Source organism: Dipodomys merriami, unplaced genomic scaffold (assembly GCF_024711535.1).
Source record: "Dipodomys merriami isolate MVZ:Mamm:240054 unplaced genomic scaffold, mDipMer1.0.p SCAF_22, whole genome shotgun sequence".
NCBI lineage: Eukaryota > Metazoa > Chordata > Mammalia > Rodentia > Heteromyidae > Dipodomys > Dipodomys merriami.
This window is the reverse complement of record NW_027203604.1, coordinates 20548941-20571975: the sequence shown is the minus strand read 5'-3', so window position 1 is coordinate 20571975 and position 23035 is coordinate 20548941. Positions and strand designations below refer to the sequence as shown.

At 50.5% G+C, this 23035-nt stretch overlaps 1 protein-coding gene across 5 annotated transcripts; it reads right to left on the bottom strand.

The window, feature by feature from the left end:
* Positions 1-4199: 4199 nt before the first annotated feature.
* Positions 4200-22294, bottom strand: Fkbp6 (FKBP prolyl isomerase family member 6 (inactive)). 5 transcript variants are annotated; one of them, XM_070033112.1, is made up of 9 exons: positions 21971-22294; positions 21732-21849; positions 20871-20960; positions 19305-19507; positions 17956-18075; positions 15915-16109; positions 15703-15812; positions 14526-14618; positions 4200-4559 (listed from the first exon to the last, which is right to left on the bottom strand). In XM_070033112.1, exons 1-8 carry the CDS (start codon positions 22289-22291, stop codon positions 14528-14530), a joined length of 1248 nt encoding a protein of 415 aa, XP_069889213.1. In that variant the 5' UTR covers positions 22292-22294; the 3' UTR covers positions 4200-4559; positions 14526-14527. The 5 variants fall into 5 exon arrangements, with proteins under 5 accessions (XP_069889213.1, XP_069889216.1, XP_069889217.1 ...); XM_070033115.1 differs by having other exon boundaries at positions 15703-15782; XM_070033113.1 differs by lacking the exon at positions 4200-4559 and adding an exon at positions 13392-13426.
* Positions 22295-23035: the final 741 nt, after the last annotated feature.

Below are 23035 nucleotides of genomic sequence, written 5' to 3'. Positions count from 1 at the left end.
AGCCCTGCCCATGAAGAGGCTGTGTGTGGGCCAGGAGCCCAACCCAAAGTCTATCATTAGGCATTAGGTTCAGATTTGACCAGCATCGCAAGTACCCCTGTGGGCCTTCCAGAGTGTAGCTCCTCCTTTCCACCCATTCCATCTTTCCCAAACCTGGCATTTGTCTGCAAGCCCATCTCCTGGGGCTGCTCTTGTCTTCTAAAGACCTCAAGGCCCCATCATCCCCAGGCTCATCTCCTGTTTCAGGGTGAAGTCCTACATCTGATGCTGTCCCATGGAGTCGGCAGTTCAGATGCACACACTTGGAGAGCTGACAGAAGGCAGGGATGGGGGGGTGATCGTGAGGCCTTTCCCTCCCCAGCTTTCCTTAGCTTACAAACTTGTAAACTAAGAGGGTCATACTTTGGGCTGGAAAGGTAGCTCAGTGGTAGAGTGCTTGCCTAGCATGCATGAGGCCCTGGATTTGATTTGATTCCTCAGTACCACATAAATAGAAAAAGCTGGAAATGGTGCTGAGGCTCAAGTGGTAAAGCATTAGCCTTGAGCAGAGAGACTCAGAGATAGAGCCCAGGCCCTCCGGAGTTCAAGCCACAGGACCAGCAAAAAAAAAAAAACCAAAAAAAGAGGTTCACACTTGGGAACTGAAGCATGGCTCAAGTTTAGGGCACTTGCCTAGCAAGCTCAGAATCCTAACTTCAGTACTGCAAAGGGACTCTTTGTAAGGTAAAGGAAAGGAACAAGACATCTGTGGCTCACTCCTGTAATCCTGCTCCGGAGGCTGAGATCTGAGGATCATGTTTCAAAGCCAGAGCAGGCAGGAGTCTATGAAATTAAATTATCTCCAATTAACCAGCCAAAAGCCAGAAGCTGTGGCTCAAGTGGTAATGTACCAGCCTTAAGCAGAAAAGGACAGTGCCCAGGTCTTGAATTTAAGCCCTAGAACCTGCAGTTTTGGGTTTTGTTGTTTTGTTGTTGTTGTTGTTTTTAAAGAATAAACATTTCGGGGACTGGGAAGTTGGCTCAGTGGTACAGTGCTTGCCTCACATGCATGAGGTCCTGGGTTTGATTCCTCAGCACCACATAAGCAGAATAAAGGTGGAAGTGGCGCTATGGCTCGAGTGGTAGAGCGCTAGCCTTGAGCTAACGTGCTGAGGGACAGCGCCCAGGCCCAGAGTTCACGCCCCACAACCGACAAAAATAAATAAATAAATAAAAATTGGTTGATTCCAATATTTGCACGGCTTTATGTGGCCATGTATCTGCTGACTTTTTCTGGTGTCCTGGGTCATCAGTGTGTAGCTCTTCCTTCCTGCAACCCATCTGCCTGGGTCTAACTGTGTGTGTGTGTGTGTGTGTGTGTGTGTGTGTGTGTGTGTGTGTGTGTGTGTGTGTGTGTGTGTGTGTGTGTGTGTGTGTGTGTGTGTGTGTGTGTGTGTGTGTGTGTGTGTGTGTGCGTGCGTGTGTGTGTGTGTGTCCCCGTTGTGGGGCCTGAGCTCTGGGCCTTGATGCTGTCCTTCAGCTCTTTAGCTCAAGGCTAGCGCTCTACCACTTGAACCACATCACCACTTCTGGCTTTTTCTGCTTATGTGGTGCTGAGGAATGGAACCCAGGGCCTCATGCATGTGCAAGGCAAGCACTCTACCACCGAGACACCTTTCCAGTCCCATGGGTCTAACTCTTGACTCTTAACTCTGACACTGAGCATTGCAGCACCGCAGCACCCAGGCAAAAACATCTGAGGTAAGCCAGGGCCAATGGCTCATGCCTGTAATCCTAGCTACTCAGGAGGCTGAATGAGGATCGTGGTTCAAAGCCAGCCCAGGCAGGAAAGTCCTGAGGTTCTGATCTCCAATGAACCACCAGAAAACCAGAAGTGGTGCTATGGCTCAAAGTGGTAAAATGCTAGTCATGAACAAAAGTGCTCAGGGACAGTGCCCAGGCCCTGAGTTCAAGCTCCATGACCGACCCTCCCCCCAAAAAAAAAGAAAAGAAAATCAGGTCTAAAAAGATCAGGGGCCAGGCCAAGCGAAGCAGAACAGCCACCCAGCTCTGGAGCTGGTGGGAGAATGAAACCCAGCAGGTTCCAGGGAAGAAGAGACACAAAGTGTGTGGGTACATGAACAGAGGGGCCCCCAGCCCTACCCTTCATTCTCAACACTGCTGGGTCCCCTTCACCAGACCTTTCCAACTATCACCCCGCCTCCCTCAACCCACTTGACTGGGCTGATTGTACATGGGCCAGGCAGGGGCTGGGAAGTTGGCTCAGTGGTAGAGTGCTTGCCTCACATGCATGAGGCCCTGGGTTCAATTTCTCAGCACCTTACAAGCCGAAAAAGCCGGAAATACACTTATGGCTCAAGTGGAAGAGTGTTAGCCTAGAGCTGAAGAGCTGAGGGACAGCGCCCAGGCCCAGAGTTCAGGCAAGGCAGCTAAGTGCTGGTCCCACAGTGAGGTGTTGAGGTGGCTGGTGAGCCCCGGGACGACAGCATGAAGTGGGTTTTGGCGCCACCTACTGCCTGATGTGCTCAGCAGGAGCCAGCTGGGCTCTGCTGGCCAGCCAGGAAGCCTGCTTGCCCTCAGTTCCCTCCTGTCACCTGGGCAAGCTCTCCTTTTCCAAATTAGTCACAAGTCAGAACCCTCCTGGTCCTACCTCAATAGCGCCAGCCTCTGGGGAAACACGGATTTTTAAACGGGGACACTTCATATGCACACCTACGCAGTGCGCCCTTCTGGTCAGTCCATAGGCATCACGGCTCCTGGAGCGCTCCAGAGCAGTGGTATGTAGTTACTTTCAGCATTTGCCCATCGCCATGGGCGGTGACACCAGGCTCTACCAGAGCTCCTTTGGCAGCTCTCTGCCAAGACAAAACCAGTGATGGACAGAGGGTGGGTGGCCATTGGGGTTCTATGCACACCATGCATAAGGTTCCGGCACGTGAATGCTTCAGGGTAGAAAATGGAGATGGGGTTGGGGACAGGGAGTCCAGGAGCAAGCACTGACACTGACTTTCTGGGTACTGACACAGACTTTCTGGGTACATGTAGCTTAGAGCGACTTAGAGGCTTTGAGGAAGGAGGATCATTTGAGCCCAGGAGTTTGAGGCCAGCTGGGCAGCAGAGCAAGACCCCAACTCAAATGAAAGCGCTGTGGTGGAGGGAGAGAAGGTGACCACTGATGGGAGAGCACAGGTCTTCAGGTCTGGAGGTAGGTGGGGACCCTCAGCATGGGTCTCAGGATGTCTGCAGAAAATAACTGCTGTGGGGCTGGAGACCCTGGGAGGCCTCAGAAGGCCTGGCCTCTCCTCCAGGTGGCAGCCAGCAAGGACAAGGTTCCCCTGCAGCTGGTTCTGGCACTTGGGCAGAGGCACAACCGGGCTTCCAGGTGGGCAGCCACAGCCCTGGGCCAGGGAATGTTCTCTGAGGTGGAGGGTAGACAATGACAAGAGGGGGCACAGATGGGGCTCATCCCCATCTGTGAGGCAGGAATCCTCACAAGCTTGGGGTCGGGATGGTGGTGTTCTCCGGGCAGGATGAAGTACAGGGAGCAAGCATGGGGAGTAGTCAGGTCTGGGGACAAGGCAATGCTGCCTGCACTGCACTACCCCATGGGCCAGTGGAGAATGTTGGAGGAGGATCTCAAACAGAGGGTGGAGAGGGGAGGCAGAGACCTCTGGAAGAAGGGTACCAAGAGAGGGATGGGGCTGGTGGGGGCAAAAGAGGTGACTGGGAGGGGACAGAGCCCAGGAGGGACACCTGCATCCCAACCCCAAGAGGGGACAACAGAGACACAGAGACCAACATGGGAGCAGCGCCCTGCCCAGAGGGGGGCAGGGAGCCTCCGGGCTCCAAGAACAGGGCGACCAACTGGCTCTGTTTCCAGTGGTTTTTCTGGAAAACAGCTCCCCATAGGAGGGGTACACTGCAGGGACCTCAAATCCAGGCACACATTTTATTGTTCCTCCAAACAAACCTAAGTCCCCCCCCCTCCCCGCCAGCCCAATTCCCAGTCCTGCCAGTCCTCAAGCCCCATTCCTGCCAGTCCCACCCCTGCCATTCCCCAGTGCCACCCCTGCCTGTCCTTGGGGGGTTTCTCTCCACCTCACCTATGCCCCCAAGTCAGCTGAACTCACATCATTTACATGGGCTCTTCCGAGAACAAGGAAGTGTTTTATTTACAACAAAAACATTTGTAACCAAATTCTCCCTTCAAAACATAGAACCCAACAAAACACACAAAGCAATCTCTATCTGCATTAACCCAGGGACCAGAGCAGCGGAAGGGGGACTGGGACTGGGAGAAGTGCCAAGGGCTAATTCCATTTGCAAAAAACAAGAAACTGCTTTTTCAAAAGCCCACTTTGCTCCTTTTCATAGCTGCCTTTCCTGTTCCAGGGGGAAAACATGGCAGCCAGGTGAGGGGAGGGGCAGAGTGGACAGGAGGACATGGGTGAGGGGTGAAGGCTTCTGTATTCCTCTGCACCTGGAGGCTCCATCCATCCCCTGCCCAGCCATGACCAGAACTCGGGGCTGCTGCTCTGGCTTGAGGTTAGTGGAAGAATCTAGGGTCAAACAACAAACAGAACAGTAAAGATACACGGCAAACTCTACAGTCTCTGTGAGCAGCTATAAGTGGTGTGAGGGGAGCCAGGCCCAGGGCATTGCCCACCTGGGAAGAGGCCTGGCCAATGGCAGACAAGGATGAGCAGGCATTGCCCACTGTCCCCTGTTGGCTTCAGGAGATGGCTGCCTGTGGACACAGTGACTCTGAAACTTCAACTCATCATTGGCCCCAATCTCAGAAAACCAGGGTCAAGATGGGCACCAGTTGCTCACACCTGTAATCCTAGCTACACAGAAGGCTGAGATCAGAGGAACACAATTCAAAGCCAGCCCAGGCAGAAAAACTTGAGACTTTTTTTTGGGGGGGGCGGGAGGGGTGCAGTCCTGGGGCTTGAACTCAGGGTCTGAGCACTGTCCCTGAGCTTCTCTTGCTCAAGGCTAGCACGCTACCGCTTGACCCACAGCACCACTTCCAGCTTTTTCTGTGTATGTGGTACTGAGAAATTGAACACTCTACTACTGAGCCACATTCCCAGTCTCTCTTATCTCTTCTCTCCAATTAACCATCAGAAAACCGAAAGTGTAGCTGTGAGTCAAAGTGGTAGAGCGCTAGCCTTGAGCAACAGAGCTCAGGACAGCGCCCAGGCTGAGTTCAAGCCCAATAACCGACAAAGAAAAGGAAACCAGTGTCAAAAAGATGCCAAGGGATCATTTAGTTTTTTCAGACGAGGCCCCTAAACTCTGTGTCCAGCAGGACTTAAATCCATTGCTTTTCCCCATCTACTCCTAGGGATCGCTGGGAGAAGACTATGCCAGCTGCTTTCCAGACAGACCATGAATCCCTGGGGTGGGTCAGGCCACCCTGTGTAATGAAGTGCTGGGGCACTTACATTAACCCTGTAGTTGCTTTCCTCCTTCCCATGGGCTTCGCTTTGTACTACATAGAAAGTCAACACAAACCTGCTGACTGCAGACAGCCGGTGTGGCAGAGCTGATCTAGATCTCAACCTGGCTTTTGCTCTTGCCCCATTATTTCCTGCTGCATCATCCCTGTCTGTTCAGTGCACAGGGCAAGAGCTGGACTACTGGGAGTGCACAGCACCGCTGTCCAAGGAAGGGAATGCCCTGTTCTAGCACCTGTGTGTGGTTCCTAATGGGGCTTACTTGTGCTAGGGCCCAGCAGTGACTAAACCGAGCCCCAGACTCTACGCACCTGCAGTGAGGACGGGGCCCAATGCACACACAGCCCAGCCTTCTCCAAGCCAGGCCCCAGCCGACATCACACCAGCCTACATGACACCAGCCTACATGACACCATCTGGCACTCACCCCCCTCTCAGTCACCTTCCTGGAACACTTGCTTGGCTGCTTCCTGCCCTTGACTCATCCTCAAGGCTTGGTGGTTTGATTCCAAGCCAGGCCACTGAGGAGAGACAACCTCCTCAGCCTTAGCCGCTCTCTCCTTCCTGGTAGACACTGGGAACAGCTGGGATGACCGTGTCTGAGCTGAGGAAGATTCTGCAGACACTGCTGGTCATTGCCCTAAGAGTGAAGCCAGATAGAAGACAGCACCCTGGGCACCCAAGATGGCATGCTCAAGTGCCACCAGGTGTTAGGGGATGGTGTAAGCAGGGTTCCAGAGTGGCAGGGTGGAGCTGGACCGAGCATGTGATATAGAGGGCAGAAATGTCAGGTCTCTCTTGTCTGGCCAGAGCAGAGTGAGCGACACGACATCTCAGTAGAAGGGACAGCAAATACACTGTCTTCTATCAATGACTGTTAAAAATATCAATCTGAATCGCCGGGCGCTGGTGGCTCACGCCTGTAATCCTAGCTACTCAGGAGGCTGAGATCTGAGGATCGCGGTTCAAAGCCAGCCCGGGCAGGAGAGACCGTGAGACTCCTATCTCCAATAAACCACCAGAAAACCGGAAGTGGCACTGTAGCTCAAGTGGTAGAGTGCTCGCCTTGAGCTGAAGAGCTGAGGGACAGCGCCCAGGCCCAGAGTTCAAGCCCCACGACCGACAAAAAAAAAAAAAATATCAATCTGAGTTGGATGCTGGTAGCTCATGCCTGCAATCCTAGCTACTCCGGAGGCTGAGGTCTGAGGATTGTGGTTCAGAGCCAGGCTAGGCAGGAAAGTCCGTGAGACTCTTATCTCCAATAAATCAGAAAACGAAGTGGCACTGTAGCTCAAGTGGTAGAGTGCTCACCTTGAGCTGAAGAGCTGAGGGACAGTGCCCAGGCACAGAGTTCAAACCCCATGACCGACCAAAAATAAGAATCATCTGATATACATCTGAAATGTAAGCTAAAGCAAAAACAACTGTGCTGAAGTGGTTAATGAACAGTCTAGCAAGTGGATGGCCCTGAGTTCAGTCCCTAGTACTGCCAAAATCAAACAAGAAAAATCTTTCAAGTATAAAATGTGTAATTCTGTTTGTGGAGACCATATACCAACATCTTCGAATATTTCCTTTAAAAAAAAAAAACAAAACTTCAAGCCAGGCACTGGTGGCTCATGCCTATAATCCTAACTACTCAGGAGGCTGAGGTTTGAAGACTGCTGTTTAAAGCCAACCCTAGGCAAGAAAGTCTATGAGACCCTTACCTCCAATATAACCACCAGAAAACCAGAAGTGGTGCTGTGGCTCAAAGTAGTAGAGCGCTAGCCTTGCGCGAAATAGCTCAGGGACAGTCTCCAGGCCCTGAGTTCAAGCCCCACAGCTGACCATGGGGGGCTGTCACCTGTGCAGAGCGAGCTGGGGGCTGGGGACACACTGCTCTTTCTTTGTTGGTTTAAACTATAAACATGCAGCACTTTTATGATTTAAATAAGAGGAAAGAGCAGCAGAAATCTGGTAACTGTCAAACCAGGTTCTGATACATGGTAAGCAAATACCAGGCAAAATGCCTTTACTTCTGGACAGGTTTGAAAATGTTCACTGTAAGGCTTTGTGATAACCAAGTGAAAACAGAAAAATCCTTTTAATATGATATGTGCCCCATGAAGTGACTTCACAAAGCAACCTTGCATCCTGTCCATACCAAGCATGATGCGACAGCATGAGAAACTTCAGGGCCACCTCAGACACTGCTCTTACAAGGTTGAATTTACAAACTAGAGCCAATAAAAAGTTAATACCTTAAGCATGAAAGAGAATACTTCAAAACAGAAAAGCTCACATTTCAATTTGAAAGCCCAATATACACAGCTAGCAGAGACACAAAGTGAGAGAAAGCTGGCGTATCTGTGGCTGGAGGAAAGATAAGCTCAGAGACTGGCAAAGACAATGGCAATCCGTCTGGGGGAGGAACACAGAGAATACTAACAAGCTGCTTCCCACGGCCTCCGGAAAAGGCTCAGTGCACATGAAATCCACACTGAGCAAGGAGACACTGGTGTCCGCAGTAACTGAAGAAGAGTATGAAGATGTAACAGAGGGCACAGAAGAGTGATGTCATCCTGGAACCAAGAGCCTGGGATATTCATGTCGGAAATCAGAAGACAAAGAGCTGAGGGGCAGGACAGAGACACAGGGCAGGAAGGCAGCGCATAGGAGTACATCAAAAAAGCCTCTGGAACCTCTCAAGGTCACACAGCCCTTTGAAATCACAAGTGAAAGCTAAGGGGCACTCCTTTCATTCCCAGAATGACATTGCACATAATCATGGGAAGATGCACAGGCCTTGCTGCACCTAATTGGTCCCCTTTCCCAAAGTGCCGTCCTAACCACCCACATAATGCTGAGTTTGGTGCATCCTTGCTCTCTGGCATCATGCTTGCCCTCCACCACCATCCCACAGCTGTGTTCTGGCCTCTGGTCCTGCAGCAGACTATTCCCACTGCACCCCCTTGCCTGCCTCCCCACTGACGTGCACTTCATCCTAACACCATCACAGTTCCACAGGCCGGAGCCTCTGCTCCCTCTCAGAGCCAGGAACAGCCCTATTGGGCTTCAGCTGCACAGGTGAGCAGCTGCAGGTGTCTCCCCTAGAACCACCCTGCCTCAGTTCCCCCAGCTGCAGCTCAGGGTCAGCCCTACGGCCACCAGGCTGTTCCACGAGGCCCACATGGGACACATTTCCAGTTGCTATCCACTATTCCCTCTTTTTCTTGAGCAAGTGTGAGCCCCTCCCCATCACTGGGCAAACTGGACCCCTGGTGGCTAACAGAAGCATCTCTGCACTGTTTCCATCCCCTCTGCACTGTTTCCAGCCTCTCTGCCCTATTTCCCCTCCCCCCCCTCCCCCCCCCCCCCCCCCCCCCCGCAAAGCAACAGGAAACTGGCCTGGCAGGTTTTGTTGCTGTCATCACATTCAGTTCATCTACAAAGGTGGAACCCTGCATTGTGGGGGTGAACCAGCCCTGCCTAGAGGGAGGCTTTCTTACTGCCTCTGCTGTTCAGACTGTGATAGCTGGGACTGCTCTGGCCACAGCATGATAGATGCTTCCTCTCCTTCTTCCAACAGGGCTGGCATCCATGTCAGAAAGAACTTCTGTTCACAGCTCTTTACTCCTTGTTCATTACATGTGAAAACCTTTCTGCGGTGCTGACTCCCTTGGGCTCACCGATTCCTCTCTGCTTCTTGCTGGTCTGTGACTTGGAGGGTAAGGGAGTATGGAAATCATGAGGGCTGGGATGTGCCCAGTGGTGGAGGGCTTGCCCAGTACATGGGAGTTTCTGAGTCAATCCCCAGTTCCACAAAAATAAATTAAAAAAAAAAAAAAAAAAAAGCTGGCCTGGCTAACTCCAGCTACTTGGAAGGTGGAAAATGGAGTGGAGATTCACAGCCTGAGGTCCACCAAAGCAAAAGTTAGACTCCCATCTCAACTAATAAACTGAGTAGTGGTGGTTCAACCCTGTAATTCCAGCTATCAGGGAGGGAGAGAGAGAATTGCAATCCAAGGCCAGCATGGGCAAAAACACAAATCTGGAAACTAAAACAAACAAAAAAAAGAAGCATGGCTCAAAGTGGTTCAAGTGGTAGAGTGCTTGCCTAGCAAGTTTGAGGCTCTGAGTTCAAAATCTAATCCTGCCCCTTTCCCTTGAAAGTTATGTCAGCAATGGCAAAGTCACAAGGGCTCAGTCCATGCCCCTAAGGAACTAGAAGGAGGCAGTCAGTAATCTAGGCAGAGGCCAGACAGGCCCTCAGACACCTGGTATTAAATCCCTACTATTCAGACTCACTGTTCCCACTGTTTGGCTGGGCGCTTATTCATCTACCTTGGTGGCCAGGGGCCCCTGCTTGGATGCAGGGCTTATATAGTTAAGAGTGAACCCAAGAAATTAAAACCAGATCAAGCCAACATCTGATGGACCCAGGAATACAATCTAAAGGAATATGACAGATGCTGATACCGAGGCCCAGAAGCTGCATACATAGTCACAGCTGGAGTAAGGGTGGGTGCCTCCTGACAACTGGCTTGAAGATCAGGAAGGGAAGCCATATATCTATGCCCTGAACAACCAGTGCTGGGGCCATCACTGCTCCCTTGCCCACCAAGCACGGACTCCACTGGGGCAGGTCTCAGTGGGAAGCAGGCTTTGGGCCCATTACAGCTGCAAGAGCGGATGTGAGGAGGTGAGGGGCCAGAGAGACTCCACAGGAAGGGGCACACTGAAAAGGAGCAAGCTAAGGGAGGTATTTGTGGTCAGATAACAGAAGGTGACTTCAGTGACAACTTCTATGAGAGGAAAGGCACTTCACCGCCAGGATCCACACCAAGAGCCTAAGTCAGCTCTGTCTGCATGCTCAGAAGGGCCGGCCCTCACCTGTTAATAAGCCTTGCTGCTTGGCCAGTGACCTGCAGAAAATACGATCCTGGCTTCATCAGAAAAATCTCAGTGGGGAGGGGGAGACAGAAGAATGAACCACATACTAACTCACAAACATGCCTTTAAACAAATGGTGTTATTTGTTCAGCATGTAGATGAATTTAGCAGGTTGCATAGACCCAGTATTAGATATAAGGGCTTCCTCTCTTAATCTCTTTAGGAACAAGCAGATAAAATAGATTCCCTGTCCGATCCAGGCACATTTTGTGAGAGAAGATGATCCGCTCTGGCAACTGGACAAGAGCCCAGACACCGGAAGGCCATTCTGCATCAAGGGAGCCCAGGGTTCACCCCAGACCATGAAAGACTGCTGCTCCTGTGTGCATACTCACCAGCTGTGAACCAGGCCCAAATTCCAGGACCGGAGCTTCCAAGAGTAGACTCTCCATGGCTGGTCTTATTCCACTGGGGCCTCCTGGGAGCTGCTTTAACTTCTCAGGAGACAATCTTTTAAAAAGCCAGTCGGGGGGCTGGGAAGGTGGCTCAGTGGCAGAGTGGCACGCCTTGCATGCATGAAGCCCTGGGTTCGATTCCTCAGCACCACATAAGCAGAAAAAGCCAGAAGTGGTGTTGTGGCTCAAGTGGTAGAGCGCTAGCCTTGAGCTGAAGAGCTGAGGCACAGCATCCAGGCCCAGAGTTCAGGCATCCAGATTTCAGGCCCCACACCGACCAAAAAAATAAATAAATAAAATAAAACAAAAAATAAAATAAAAAGCCAGTCGGGCACTGTCTCCATCGTCTTCTTCCTACCCCAGCGGCTTCAGCTTCCCTTACGTATGGGAAGCATGGAGGAGGGGACCTTCTAAACAGCTAAGAGAACAGAAACCTATGGCTGCACAGGGCAGGCTCTATAAGAACTAGAGGCTAGATCTATTTAAAGCTCCACACGTGTTTCAAGTGCAACAAAGGTGGTCACTGAGAGCCCATACAGACACCACCAGAAAATGTCTTTGTTCCTTAAGCTTCTTCCCTCCCTGACCTATAAATGAGAAATAATATGAGGCTGGGGAGGCTGGCTGGCCTCAGGAAGAGCTGTGTGAACACCTTTACCCCAGGACTCCTGTCTTACTCCTTCAGGTATACCATCCACACCCCATTCTGGGACCACAGAGGAACGGTGATGCACCAGACCATGTAAACCCAAAATGCATTGAGAACTGGGGGAGGACACCCTCATACACAAGGATTCTTCCAGTGACAGACAAAATACCACAAGGGAAGCAGGGGCAGAGCATCTCAATATCAATATATAACTTGCAGAAAAACCACAGGTGGCCAGTAAATACAAAAACCAATGCTCTACCAGAAAGTGGCCAATCATAGACATGACTGTTCCTGTCACTGTCATCTGCAACAGCAGGACTCAATGACAGCAGAGAGGGTGGGGATAGCTCAGCACCAGCATGGGGTCTTCTTATCTCCACAGCCAGTCCTGCCCACCTCTCCCAGCAGGCCAGGTTCGCCCCAAGGACTTCTAAGACAGGGGCTGTGGTTGGCAGAAGAGGAGGAAGTTGTGAGGAAAAGTTGAGGACATGGGTGCCTGAGCCCTGCTTCCAAAGGGGAAGCTGCAGCAGTGGAGAGGCTGCAGTACCCCAGGCCCTCAGATCTGTGAGGTCTTTACTTGTCAAGTACTGTGTACACTTCCACTTAAGACTCTGGGGGCATCCCTTAAGATCGTATCAGTGAACCCATTTTGGCTGATGCTAAAGTATGGATTTCTGTCATGGTTAATAACATGGATCTGACTGCCTGGGAAGGAGTTAAAGTGTGGGGTATCCAAGTTAAGGTATGGGGTATCTTGGCAGTTTAGACTGACCCAGTCACCACTTATCAAGCACCAGGCAAAGTTCTCAGTGCTGGAAAATGCAAGGATGAAGATGACAAGGTCTCCAATCTCAAGTCTCCAATCTCAAGTCACCAAGCCAGAGCACCTAGCCCATCTAGTCACTTGGCCAGAGCACCTCTGAGCCGTAGGGCTAACACCAAAGACCTTACAACGGACAATGGTCCTGATTCAAATTATCAAGTAGGTCAAATTTCTTTTAAGTGATAACCCTGCCACAAGCAAGCAGAAGCAAGGGGCCAGGACAGCATCACAGAGCTACACATGTTCTAACTTTAACAGCAGCAGGCAGATTCCACATGCCATTTCCAGTGCAATCATTGCTGTTGCTCACATGACCATGGCAGGCTGGGACTACAGAACATGCCACCACCTCCAGCCTAGAGCCAGGGAAGCTGGCAGGCACAGAGGATGAAGAGGAAGCCTGGCTGACTTTCCCAACACCTGGATCTAGATGGGCTAGAACCTCACTGAAAAATGGTTAAAAATGCTGAAAAATGTCGTGCAAACAGCCAGCCCCATGTGTCTACCAGACACCAGCAGAAACCAAGGGCAATCCCTGTTTGCAGTACAGTTCACAAGGCCTGCAGTGCAGCCTCAGGTACAGTTCCAAGGAGACCATGGTGAGGGGAGACCATGTATACTCAGGCTGCAGAGTTCAGTATTCTCAAATGACACAAATTTCCCTACACCATGCACACAGCAGGCCTGGACATTTCTCCTGGAACCTACAGGTAGTAGGCTACATTGCTACCATGGAAATGACTTGTATTCACTGCTCACCCCAAACTCTCATTTCATATTCTTCACAAACTGAAGGTGACTCACTCGCTGACTCACACCACCACCTGATGGTGGGTAGAGAACATCACCTGTAACCAATCTACTTTTCACCTTTGCACTTCAACTAAGTATATGACTCACTGCTCTGTGGTTTGGGAGGATCACTACAACTTCTATCTTGCTTTTGAGGAGAAAGATTTTGCCAAGATTAAGGGCAGGGAAATGCTGCAGCTCACACACTAATTTAGCACAACGGCTTGTCCTATGGGACTAAGAGCCACTCTCGTCAGCAAAGTGGCTGAGTTTGGTCAAAACCTCATGTGACAAAGGAGAGGGTAACAATGGACAAGAAATGTAGTCATTACCTTACTCATGTAACTGTAACCCATCTGTTCAGCATCTTTACAAAAAACAAAAACAAAAAACAAAAAACCCTTGTGTGACAAACCGAAGGCAGACCAGTTTGCGGTACCCCACATCCCACAGACCTGCAGGCTGGGGTGGGGAGTCACATCAGCCAGGAAGGAGGCCTCAGGTCACTAGGCCTCTCCTCTCCTGCCCCTCCCCCAAGCCGCTCTGTAGACATGGAGGGCACTTCAAAGGTGGAACTCGTTGCCAGGAGGCCACTGAGCAGCTGTTTTCTTGTTCCTGTTTAACTTCTCTCAAGAGAGCCAACTTATCTGCTCAGCAAAGCAGGTGTTTTGTGTTCTTACGAGCTGAGCCGAGTAGAGCAGACTGGAAGGTTATCTCGCATACTTCTGGGGGCACCTTGTCCTGCCAGGGCCCGCTGGAGTGCCAGCCTGGCACCCTCAGCTCTCCAATTCTAGGTGCAGCCTGGCCCTACCCATAGCCTGGACACTGGGATCTTATCATCTTGTTAACACGTTACAGGTAAAATGAGGAAAGTTTTCAGGTTCTTAGGAAAGACCAGACTAAGTGCCTGCATCTCCACTTCAACACGCTGCTAGATCATCCCACTAATGACTACATCCCACATCTAACCCACTGTTACATATGAGCGTTTAACATAAAACACACAAAAACAGTTTTAAAAATGTGAAAGCTCACTGGGCACTGGTGGCTCATTCCTCTAATTCTAGCAACAAGCTGAGGTCTGAGGATTGTGGTTCAAAGCCAGCCCAGGCAGGAAAGTCCATGAGACTCTTTAATAAACCACCAAAAAGCCAGAAGTAGAGCTGTGGCTCAAGTGGTAGAACACCAGACTTAAATGAATTAACTAAGGGACAGAGCCCAGGCCCTGAGTTCAAGCCCCAGGACCATCATAAAACAAAACAACCAAACAAACAAAAATTCTCAAAGCTCAAGATAGTTTTTGTGGACAATCACTGTGCCATTACCCCATATAGAGGGGCAGTCCTGCTCTCCCTCCTCTCCTCAGCTTGCATGGCCACTAGTCAGCAAAGCTGGGTGAACAGTGTACTTCTCTCCCTTCCTGAACAGTCTTACCATCCCCCAAATGCCCTGCCAGCCCTCCTTACCTTCAGTCTCCTCCCACCATGGAGCCATCTTCACAAGCAGCAAACATCCGGTGGCACATTTCTTTCTCCTTGTCCATGTAGTCTTTGTAACAGCTGCAGAGAAACAGGAGGGGACATGCAATAGCTCAGGTGCAGACACTGAAAACCCAGCAGGCTTTAGCCTGAGCCAGGAAGGGGTGAAGGGATGCTGGGAGACAAAGAGACAAGCAAGGCTCCAGCCTGCTCAGGAAGATTCTTACACAGTGTCCTTTGAAAAGATGGTGGCCACTGTCAGTGAACTTCAGGCCATGTTTTGCCCAGTGACCCTCTCACTCTCAATATCTCCAACTTTCTTGCTAAGGAATAGTCAGTTTCCCACCCTCCACACTTACCATGAGAGGAAACTATTCCACACCAGAGGAAATGCCTAGATAGCACGAGAGGTCACAATGCTGCAACTGGACCCAAATAGAAGGGGTGCACACACTCATACCTTAGAGCCCAGAAACCTTTAACTAGAGCTTCAGATCCCATCTTTAAAGATGAAGAGGCCAAGAATGTCACTGATACACTGCAGGAAGATACTACTTACTAGAAGACCACTCATAGAAGGGCACTTGGTTTTGTACAACGGACATATAACCTTTTGAGAAAGGATTCAATTTCTACAAGACTAATGATAGTTAGGCCTGGCAGGCCCATTTGGCATCCTGCCAAGACCTACTGGGCACCATAGTCAATTGGAGGCAAGCAATGGAAGTGGGTGGAGAGTCTTAAGCACGAGACCTTTTTTTTTTTTTTTTTTTTTGGGTCCAGTTGTGGGGCCTGAACTCTGGGCCTGGGCACTGTCCCTCAGCTCTTCAATTCAAGGCTAGCGCTCTACCACTAGAGCCATAGCGCCACTTCCGGCTTTTTTCTTTTTGCTTATGTGGTGCTGAGGAATTGAACCCAGGGCCTCTGGCATGCAAGGCAAGCGCTCTACCACTAAGCCACCTTCCCAGCCCTGTACACGAGACCTTTTTAAGAATCTCATGGGCCCACCGCTCCAGATGGCACAGATTTGTAGGGTGACACAAAGGGAGGCAGGAAGTGCCACTATAGGGCCTTGAGCACTTTTGCCTCGGGGCAGGTTCTGGGCCACACCCTAGCCAGTCCTCTCCCCAAGCTGACAGGTCTGTCCTAAGGTCTTGGAACTCACCTGGCCAGCTTCCTAAGCTCATTGTTAATGTCCTGATTGAGGGGCTGCTCCTTCTGAGCCCGAACCAGAAAGTCCCGAGCCTGTTGGTACTCAGTCAAGAGGAGACAAGCCTGTCATGAAAGAAGGCCTTCAGAGGCTGGGGAGACAGCGGCTTGGCAGTGGCTGGGCTGAGCACCACTGCTCGCTGCCTGGGCATGGATCCTACAGCTCACCTGTCCACACCTGAAGAGGGCCTTGGCATTCCTTTGGTCAATGGTCAGAGCCTGCTGTCCAAAGCGCAAGGCAGCCGCTGGGCGGTCTAACTTCAGATACACGAGGGACAGGTTAAGGAAAACAAGAAGCTTGGCGGCCTCCACCAGGTGCTGCTCCTCAGGAGGAGCTAATCGCCGATGGAGAAGCAGCAAAGCCTGAGGAGAAGGAGGGAGAGCAGAGGCCCCATTAATTGCTCCATGCATATATAAAACACACTCATATGTCACACACACATTGAAAAAAAACTGTTAAGGGAAGCACCCAATTCAGCAGCTGGGCAATGAGGTGCACACCTGTGATGCAGAGACTGAGGTAGGAAGATCACAGGTTCCACACCAACCTTAATCAAATGGCCAGGCCCTACCTCAAAAGAAACCAACTTTACTCAGATTGCAGACCATAATACATAAAAGTCATGAAACTTCTGACATCAAAGGGCATGCAAACCCAATGTCTGCTTGAGTGAGACAAACAACAGTCATCCTGTACTCTCTCCTAACTCTAAAGGAAAAAGGCTGACTGGACTCCAACTGAGCAGAGGAAATAAAAAACAACCCATGTGTGGGAGTGGGAGTGGGTGGCAGTGTGACAAGCCCTTGAGCAACTCAGAGCCTGACACGGGAAGGGAATGGACAGAGAATAAGAGCCAGGAAGGCCTGAGGAGCAGGAGGGAAGGCAGAGGCCCCAAGTAACAATTCCATACATATATAAAACACATACAAATCTATTAAAGGAAGACACTAAAGAGTAAGGCCCTAGTTCAATCCTCACTCCTACCCAACAAAAAATATGTAAAGGTACAAACACAGGATCAATAAGGGACTGGGAATGTGGCTTAGTGATAGAGTACTTGCCTAGCATGCAGGATGCCCTGGGTTCAATTCAGTACCATGTAAACAAAAAAAGCTAGAAGTGGCACTGTGGCTCAAGTCGTAGAGGGCTGGCCTTGAGAAAAAACAGTTCAACCCCCAGGTCTTGCACACACAAAAAATAGGGTCAATGAATTTTCACAATCTAAACATGCTCAACGTAACCACACAACACTGCTATGCATCCCCGTGTCTCTCTCCAAGTCATTACTATATGGCATGAGGTTTTTTTGGGGGGGGGGAGGAGGTTGGTTGTGGAGCTAGAGCTTGAGGCCTGGGCATTGTCCCTGAGCTCTTTTGCTCAAGGCTAGCACTCTATCACTTTGAGCCAAAGCTCCACTTCTGGTTTTCTGGTGATTAATTAGAGATAAGAGTCTCACAGACTTTCCTGCCTGGACTGGTTTTGAACCATGATCCTCAGATCTCAGCTTCCTTATTAGGATTACAGGCATTTTAAGATTCTGTTTTCCTTTTGAAGTAAGAATCTCCCTGTGCACTGCTGGCTGGTCTGGAATTCTTGATACTCCTGTCAGCTGAGTGCTGGGATTAAGAAGTATGCTACTATACCCAGCATAATGAGACTTTTTGTAATGGTTTCCTATAGAGAGTAAGCAGAGCTGGGCACTGGTGGCTCAGGCCTGTAAGCCCAAATACTCAGGAGGCTGAGCTCTGAGGATCAAAGGCAGACTGGGCAGGAAAGTCTTATCTCCAATTAGCCACAAAAGCTAAAAGTGGAGCTGTGGCTTAAGAGGTAGAACTCTAGCCTTAAGTAAAAAAAAGTTCAGGGAGGGCTGGGAAGGTGGCTCAGTGGAAAAGTACTTGCCTTGCATGCATGAGGCACTGGGTTTGATTCCTCAGCACCACATAAGCAGAAAAAGCCAGAAGTGGAGCTGTGGCTCAAGCGGTAGAGCACTAACCTTGAGCTGAAGAGCTGAGGAAAAGCATCCAGGCCCAGAGTTCAAACCGCATGACCAAAAAAAAAAAAAAGCTCAGGGACAGCCCCCAGGCTGAGTTCAAGCCCCAGGACTAACACAAAAAGAAAAGAAAAATGAGTATGGAGAGATACAGCGTGTCTTTGAAGCAAAGAAGTTTTCTGAAGTGCACGTATACCTCACTGTCAGAGCATCCTTACCCGTTTATACCTCACTTTGGCATCATAGAAGCGGTTTTGGCGGAAAAGGTAATTTCCAAACTCCCTTACAGTTGCTGCCACCTTGAGGACCTTCTGAAGTGGAAACTGGTCTTGTTCCTCCTGCAGAGCAAAGACAAGAACATCTGGAAATGAAGCTGGGAGCCTATGGGCTGGAGGGGGGTTTCCCCCTTGCAGACTAAAACTTCTGCCTGTGTGTACAGAGACCATGTGCCTCCCTGCTGAGGCTGTCCCTGGACTTGAAACTGAGGAAGCTGGCTAAGCCTAGAACTAAGAGTTCACAACCACCACATGGTACAAGCACTTCTCAGGCCGTTGGTCCAGAGCCCTTGTGGTCTTTATTGTCCTGGTGCTCTACCCTGGACTATGTGGAAGAATCTTCTGCTAAGCCTCTTTTGTCCTGGTCCCAATCAGAACCTCAAGCTTCATGAGACTGAAGAAAAGTTGAGACACCTCTGGGAGTGGAGGCCCAAAATCCTGGGCTCACCTAGGGTACAGGCACCCAGTATGAATCTCTGATGAGATTACAAGCCCTGTCCATGCAGGTATTGTAAAGGGCTTTAAAGAAAAAGCAAGAGTGGGGGGTAGGGGGTGGTGGTGGTAAGAGGGTGTGGGGGCAGGGGGTAGAGAAGGGAAGGGATGGTATGGGGAAACAAAGGAGGAGGCAACAATGCTTGATAAGAAATGTACTCACTATCTTGCCCACGTAATTGTAACCCCTCTGTATGGCATTTTCACAATAATAAAAAATATATAAATGAATAAAATAAAACTAAGTTAATAACTGAAAAAAAAAGAAAAGAAAAAGCAAGATAGTCAAGATCACTTGCTACATGTTGAGAAAGACATATACACTTCTTCTTGCCCTTGGCCTGTCCACCTTAGTGGTAATTTTGTATGGCCTACAATGATGTTATAATAGCCAAATGGTCCTTGTTAAGAGGACAGTGACCGTATATAGTGGTCCAGCTTATACCTGAAGTCCTGGGTGAGCTATCCAGTCAGCAGCCCTTCACTCTCCAAGGCCTGGCTGCACGATGTTATACAGGGGCCCTGATTCTGTGCTACCAATGGCTAATCTGCTGAAAAGCCAATGCTCACTGTCTAGCAGAGAGAAATGACAAGGGGTGACTGGCCTGCTCAAACTGCTCATTTAGAATCAATACAGACTCCACATTCCCCAGCACATTTACCCAGGACAGAGAGACCCTCCATCATCACTGATCAGGCTTGGTTATCATTAGCAGAGCAGGTGATCTAGAGCACCCCAACCCAAACCCAAACCCACCCCTTTCTTGGGAAATGCCAATGCTCCTAGCTCTGGGACTTACAGCCGATAAGGCATAAAACTTGTCTGACTCAGCGGAGTCCAGGAAGTCGAGAAGCTCAATCTCAAATAGAACGGTGCTGTTGGGGGGGATAAGAGGCGGACACCCCAGTGTGCCATAGGCATATGTCGGCTTGAACAGGAACCTGGCCAGCTCTCCTCTCCGCATGCTCAGAAGGCCCAGCTCCATGCCCCAGAGTGTAATATCTGGAAGAACAGGTAAAGAAGTTGTTGGAGTGCACCCAGTAGTTTTCTCAATGCTGGTCAATCTTCTCCCCCTTCCCTATGCAAGCCTCTCCAGGTGCTACCCAGGCTTTCTGCACCATGGTCCCAACCCACTGCTCAGGCAGCCCTGCCTCCCACACTCCCCACCGCCCCCAAAATCCACTTTCTCCAGGCTCAGCAGGATTCCATCTCCATATCTCACCACATGCTGGCTGCTACCCTGACACACATCTGATTCATACTTCAGGGCTCACATTGAGTCCCCTCTTTCATGAAACCTACCATGACTTTCCCAGCTGGAACCAATTGTGACTGTACTGTGGAAACACACAACACTACTTATTCCTCCCCTGTACTCAGTCTCCACCATCCCTTCCTTAAGGGAAGGGGTGTTTTAATCAAGACCGAGCACTCTCATCTCAGCAGGCCTGGGTAGATGGCTACTTTACACATGAACAAAGACAAACATCCAGTAGGTGAGCCAAGATGTAAGACAACCTGGCCAGGTGGGCCTTGAGAAAGTACACTGGTGCTTCCCCCAAATACCAACCCTACTTTGTGGGAGGAGATGCAGGAAGAGGACTATTGAGAGTTTGAGGGCAGCCAAGGCAGTTATTGAGATTCTATTTTTAAAAACAGACCACCACCCCCCAAAAGAAAAACAGAAAGTAAAACAGGCTGGGATGGGGGAGTGATGGGTGACCATGGGCTCGAGAGGAAAGAGGACAACAGGCAGAATGATGAGGATGAATGTGGTTAGAGGCAGTCTGCTTATACAAAAACAATGAAACCTGTTGACATTGCTTTAAAGGGGAGATAGGGAGAGTGATGGAGAAAAGATACATCGTTTATATGTATGAGAATATCATACACTAACACATTAATGTATATTAAGTTTTTTGGTTTTTTTTTGTTGGTCGTGGGGCTTGAACTCTGGGCTTAGGTGCTGTCACTCAGCTCTTCAGCTCAAGGCTAGTGCTCTACCGCTTGAGCCACAGGCCACTTCCAGTTTTCTAGTGGTTTATTGGAGTTAAAGAGTCTCACAGACTTTCCTGTCTGGGCTGGCTTTGAACTGTGATCCTCAGATCTCAGCCTACTGAGTAGCTAAGAGTACAGGCATGAGCCACCAGCATCCAGTTAATAAGTTTGTTTTATTTTTTGAGGACTGGAAATGTGGTTCCAGTAGTATCTACTCCTGCACAAGGCATTGGGTTCAATCCTCAGTAGCACAAAACAAAACCAATCAACTCAGATCTGTGCTCTGGACCATCTTCCAACCCCCAAACGCTGTGCCTTCCCACTTCCCCAAACAATCCTTTCTTTTCCAGCTGTAGTCTGAATTTACCCTCTCCAAGCTTCATCAGTCGAGGAGTTTTTCTATAGCAATTTGAATCAAAAGGTTTGTCCATGTGTTCCAGGTAACCAGAAAATTTCACTAGGACAGAGAACAGAAAAAAAATGTGAGAATACACACACCAAAGAGTTGCTCATCAGTGGCTCATACCACTAATCCTAACTACTCAGGAGGCTGAGATATGAGAATCCTGGTTCCCATCCAGCTTGAATAGTAAAGTGCATGAGTCATTTATGTCCAATAAACTACAAAAAAATCTGGATGTAGAACTGTGGCTCAACTTAAGTGGTAGTGTAGCCTTGAGCAAAAAAGCTGAAGGACAGCACCTAGGCACTGAGTTCAAGCCCAAGGACCAGTGCGCACATGTGCATGCACAAGCATGAATACACACCAATAATTTACAGACTGGATCACAGTCAGTCCTGGAAACAAGGTACTAGAAACTGAGTACTGACTGGATACCTGCCTGAGGGTCTCAAGTCCAAGGGCTCTGTGTCTGTAGATGTATTTTGCACCCAGCAAAGGGGAGACAGGGGAACCTCTCCTTCCTCTGAAAAACTCCAATTTAAAAGAAGCTTTTCCAGCTGGATGTGGGGGCATCTGCCTGTCATGCTAGCTACTTAGGAGGAGGCAAAGAGTAAGAAGATCACAGCTCAAGGCCAGCCCCAGAAAAAAAAAAAAAAAAAGTTAGCGGGACCCCATCTTAAAACAATTCAGGCATGGTGGTGCACACCAGCTAAAACCAAACTGTATTCATATTTCCAGTCCCACAAAAACCAATTTCCCTTGCCCCAAAGAAAGTGAAAGTATGCAATTCCCAGAGAATAGAACCAAAGTGAGCTGCTGCCATACCCAGCACCAAGGCGTCGGGTGCCACCAGATCTCCAGCACCCTCTCGGATGATATCCTTCAGCACACCCCGGTCCCCGGAAACGTCCAGCATCCTCTGACTCAACCGCTCGTATGGAGACTGGTGAAGAGAAAGTCCAGAGCTCACAGCCCAGGCCCCACAGCTCCAGAGCCGGCCCGCGCCCCACCTCCCCGTCCCCCCCCCCCCCGCGTGGGCCCCTTGTCAGGTGTCATGGCCGCACCTGACCGGGGACTTCGTCCCTCTCGAGGACTACCAGGTTCCCAGAGCCTCCTCCCGCGGCCTCGCTGCTCGAGCTCCGGACTGCGTGCGCCCTGGGCCCGCCCCGGCCTCCTCGGCCGCTCGGGGGGCTGGGACTCTGGGGGGTTCTGAGGGCGCGGCCTGCTCCCCTCTGTGCCCAGCAGTTCGCTCCCGTGGGCGGCATTCCATTCTGGGACCTGGTGACATTGCTCATTTCACTGTGGCCCCAACCGCCACCACCTGGCTGGACTCGCTGGGTGGGAGACACTGGAAAGCGCCCTCCAGGCACGAGCCAGGGACGCATGGCGACCCGGCACCCAGCGTGGCGCACGTGAGCAGACACGCGGAGCCTTGTGGGTAACTGCGCAGGCGGGCTGGAGGGCGTGAGGAGACGCGCAGAGCCTTATGGGTAAACTCGTGACAGGGGCCAGGCGAGCGTGGGCTGTGAGGCAGCGCGCAAAGCATGGTGGGCCGTGAGACAACGCAGGTGCGTGGGGCCTGCAAGTGCCAGTCACGGTGGAGCGAGGCGGGGGAGGGGGCACATATGGAAAATTCCAGAAGGGGGGAGGGGCACACGGAAACCAGAAAGAGTGCTGGGCCCAGAATGATCCTTCAGCAGGAGACCCTCTTCCTTCCCACCTCCAGTGAGCGCTGGAGAGACTGAGGCCTGCAGCAGCCACATGCAGAACTGCCGAGGCTGGAGGGGAGATGTTCTTCGTTGGTCTCCCATTGTAGAAGAACGAACGTCCTCGACAAGATCACCGTCTCCGGGTCCTCCTCTTGCCTGGACACTGACTTGTCTTTCTAAAACCCAGGCTTAGCTGGATAGCGGTGGCTCATGCCTAGCTACTCAGGAGACTGAGATCTGATGATCGCGGTTCAAAGCCAGCCCGGGGAAGGAAAGTCGGTGAGACTCTTATTTTCCATTAACTACCAGAAAACCGGAACTGGCGCTGTGGCTCAAAGTGGTAGAGCGCTTGCCTTGAGCTGAAGAGCTGGCTGAAGAGCTGATGGACAACAGCACGCAGGTCCAGAGTGCAAGCCCCAC

Bases quoted from the DNA above. Each gene is read 5' to 3' on its own strand.
- Fkbp6 (XM_070033112.1), bottom strand. From the start codon at position 22,291: ATGCGTCCCTGGCTCGTGCCTGGAGGGCGCTTTCCAGTGTCTCCCACC. The intron at 20,961-21,731 runs GTATGGCAGCAG...TCTCTGTCCTAG, and splicing joins ACCCGACGCCTTGGTGCTGG to TGAAATTTTCTGGTTACCTG. The intron at 18,076-19,304 runs GTAAGTCCCAGA...TTTGCTCTGCAG, and splicing joins AGTTTTATGCCTTATCGGCT to GAGGAACAAGACCAGTTTCC.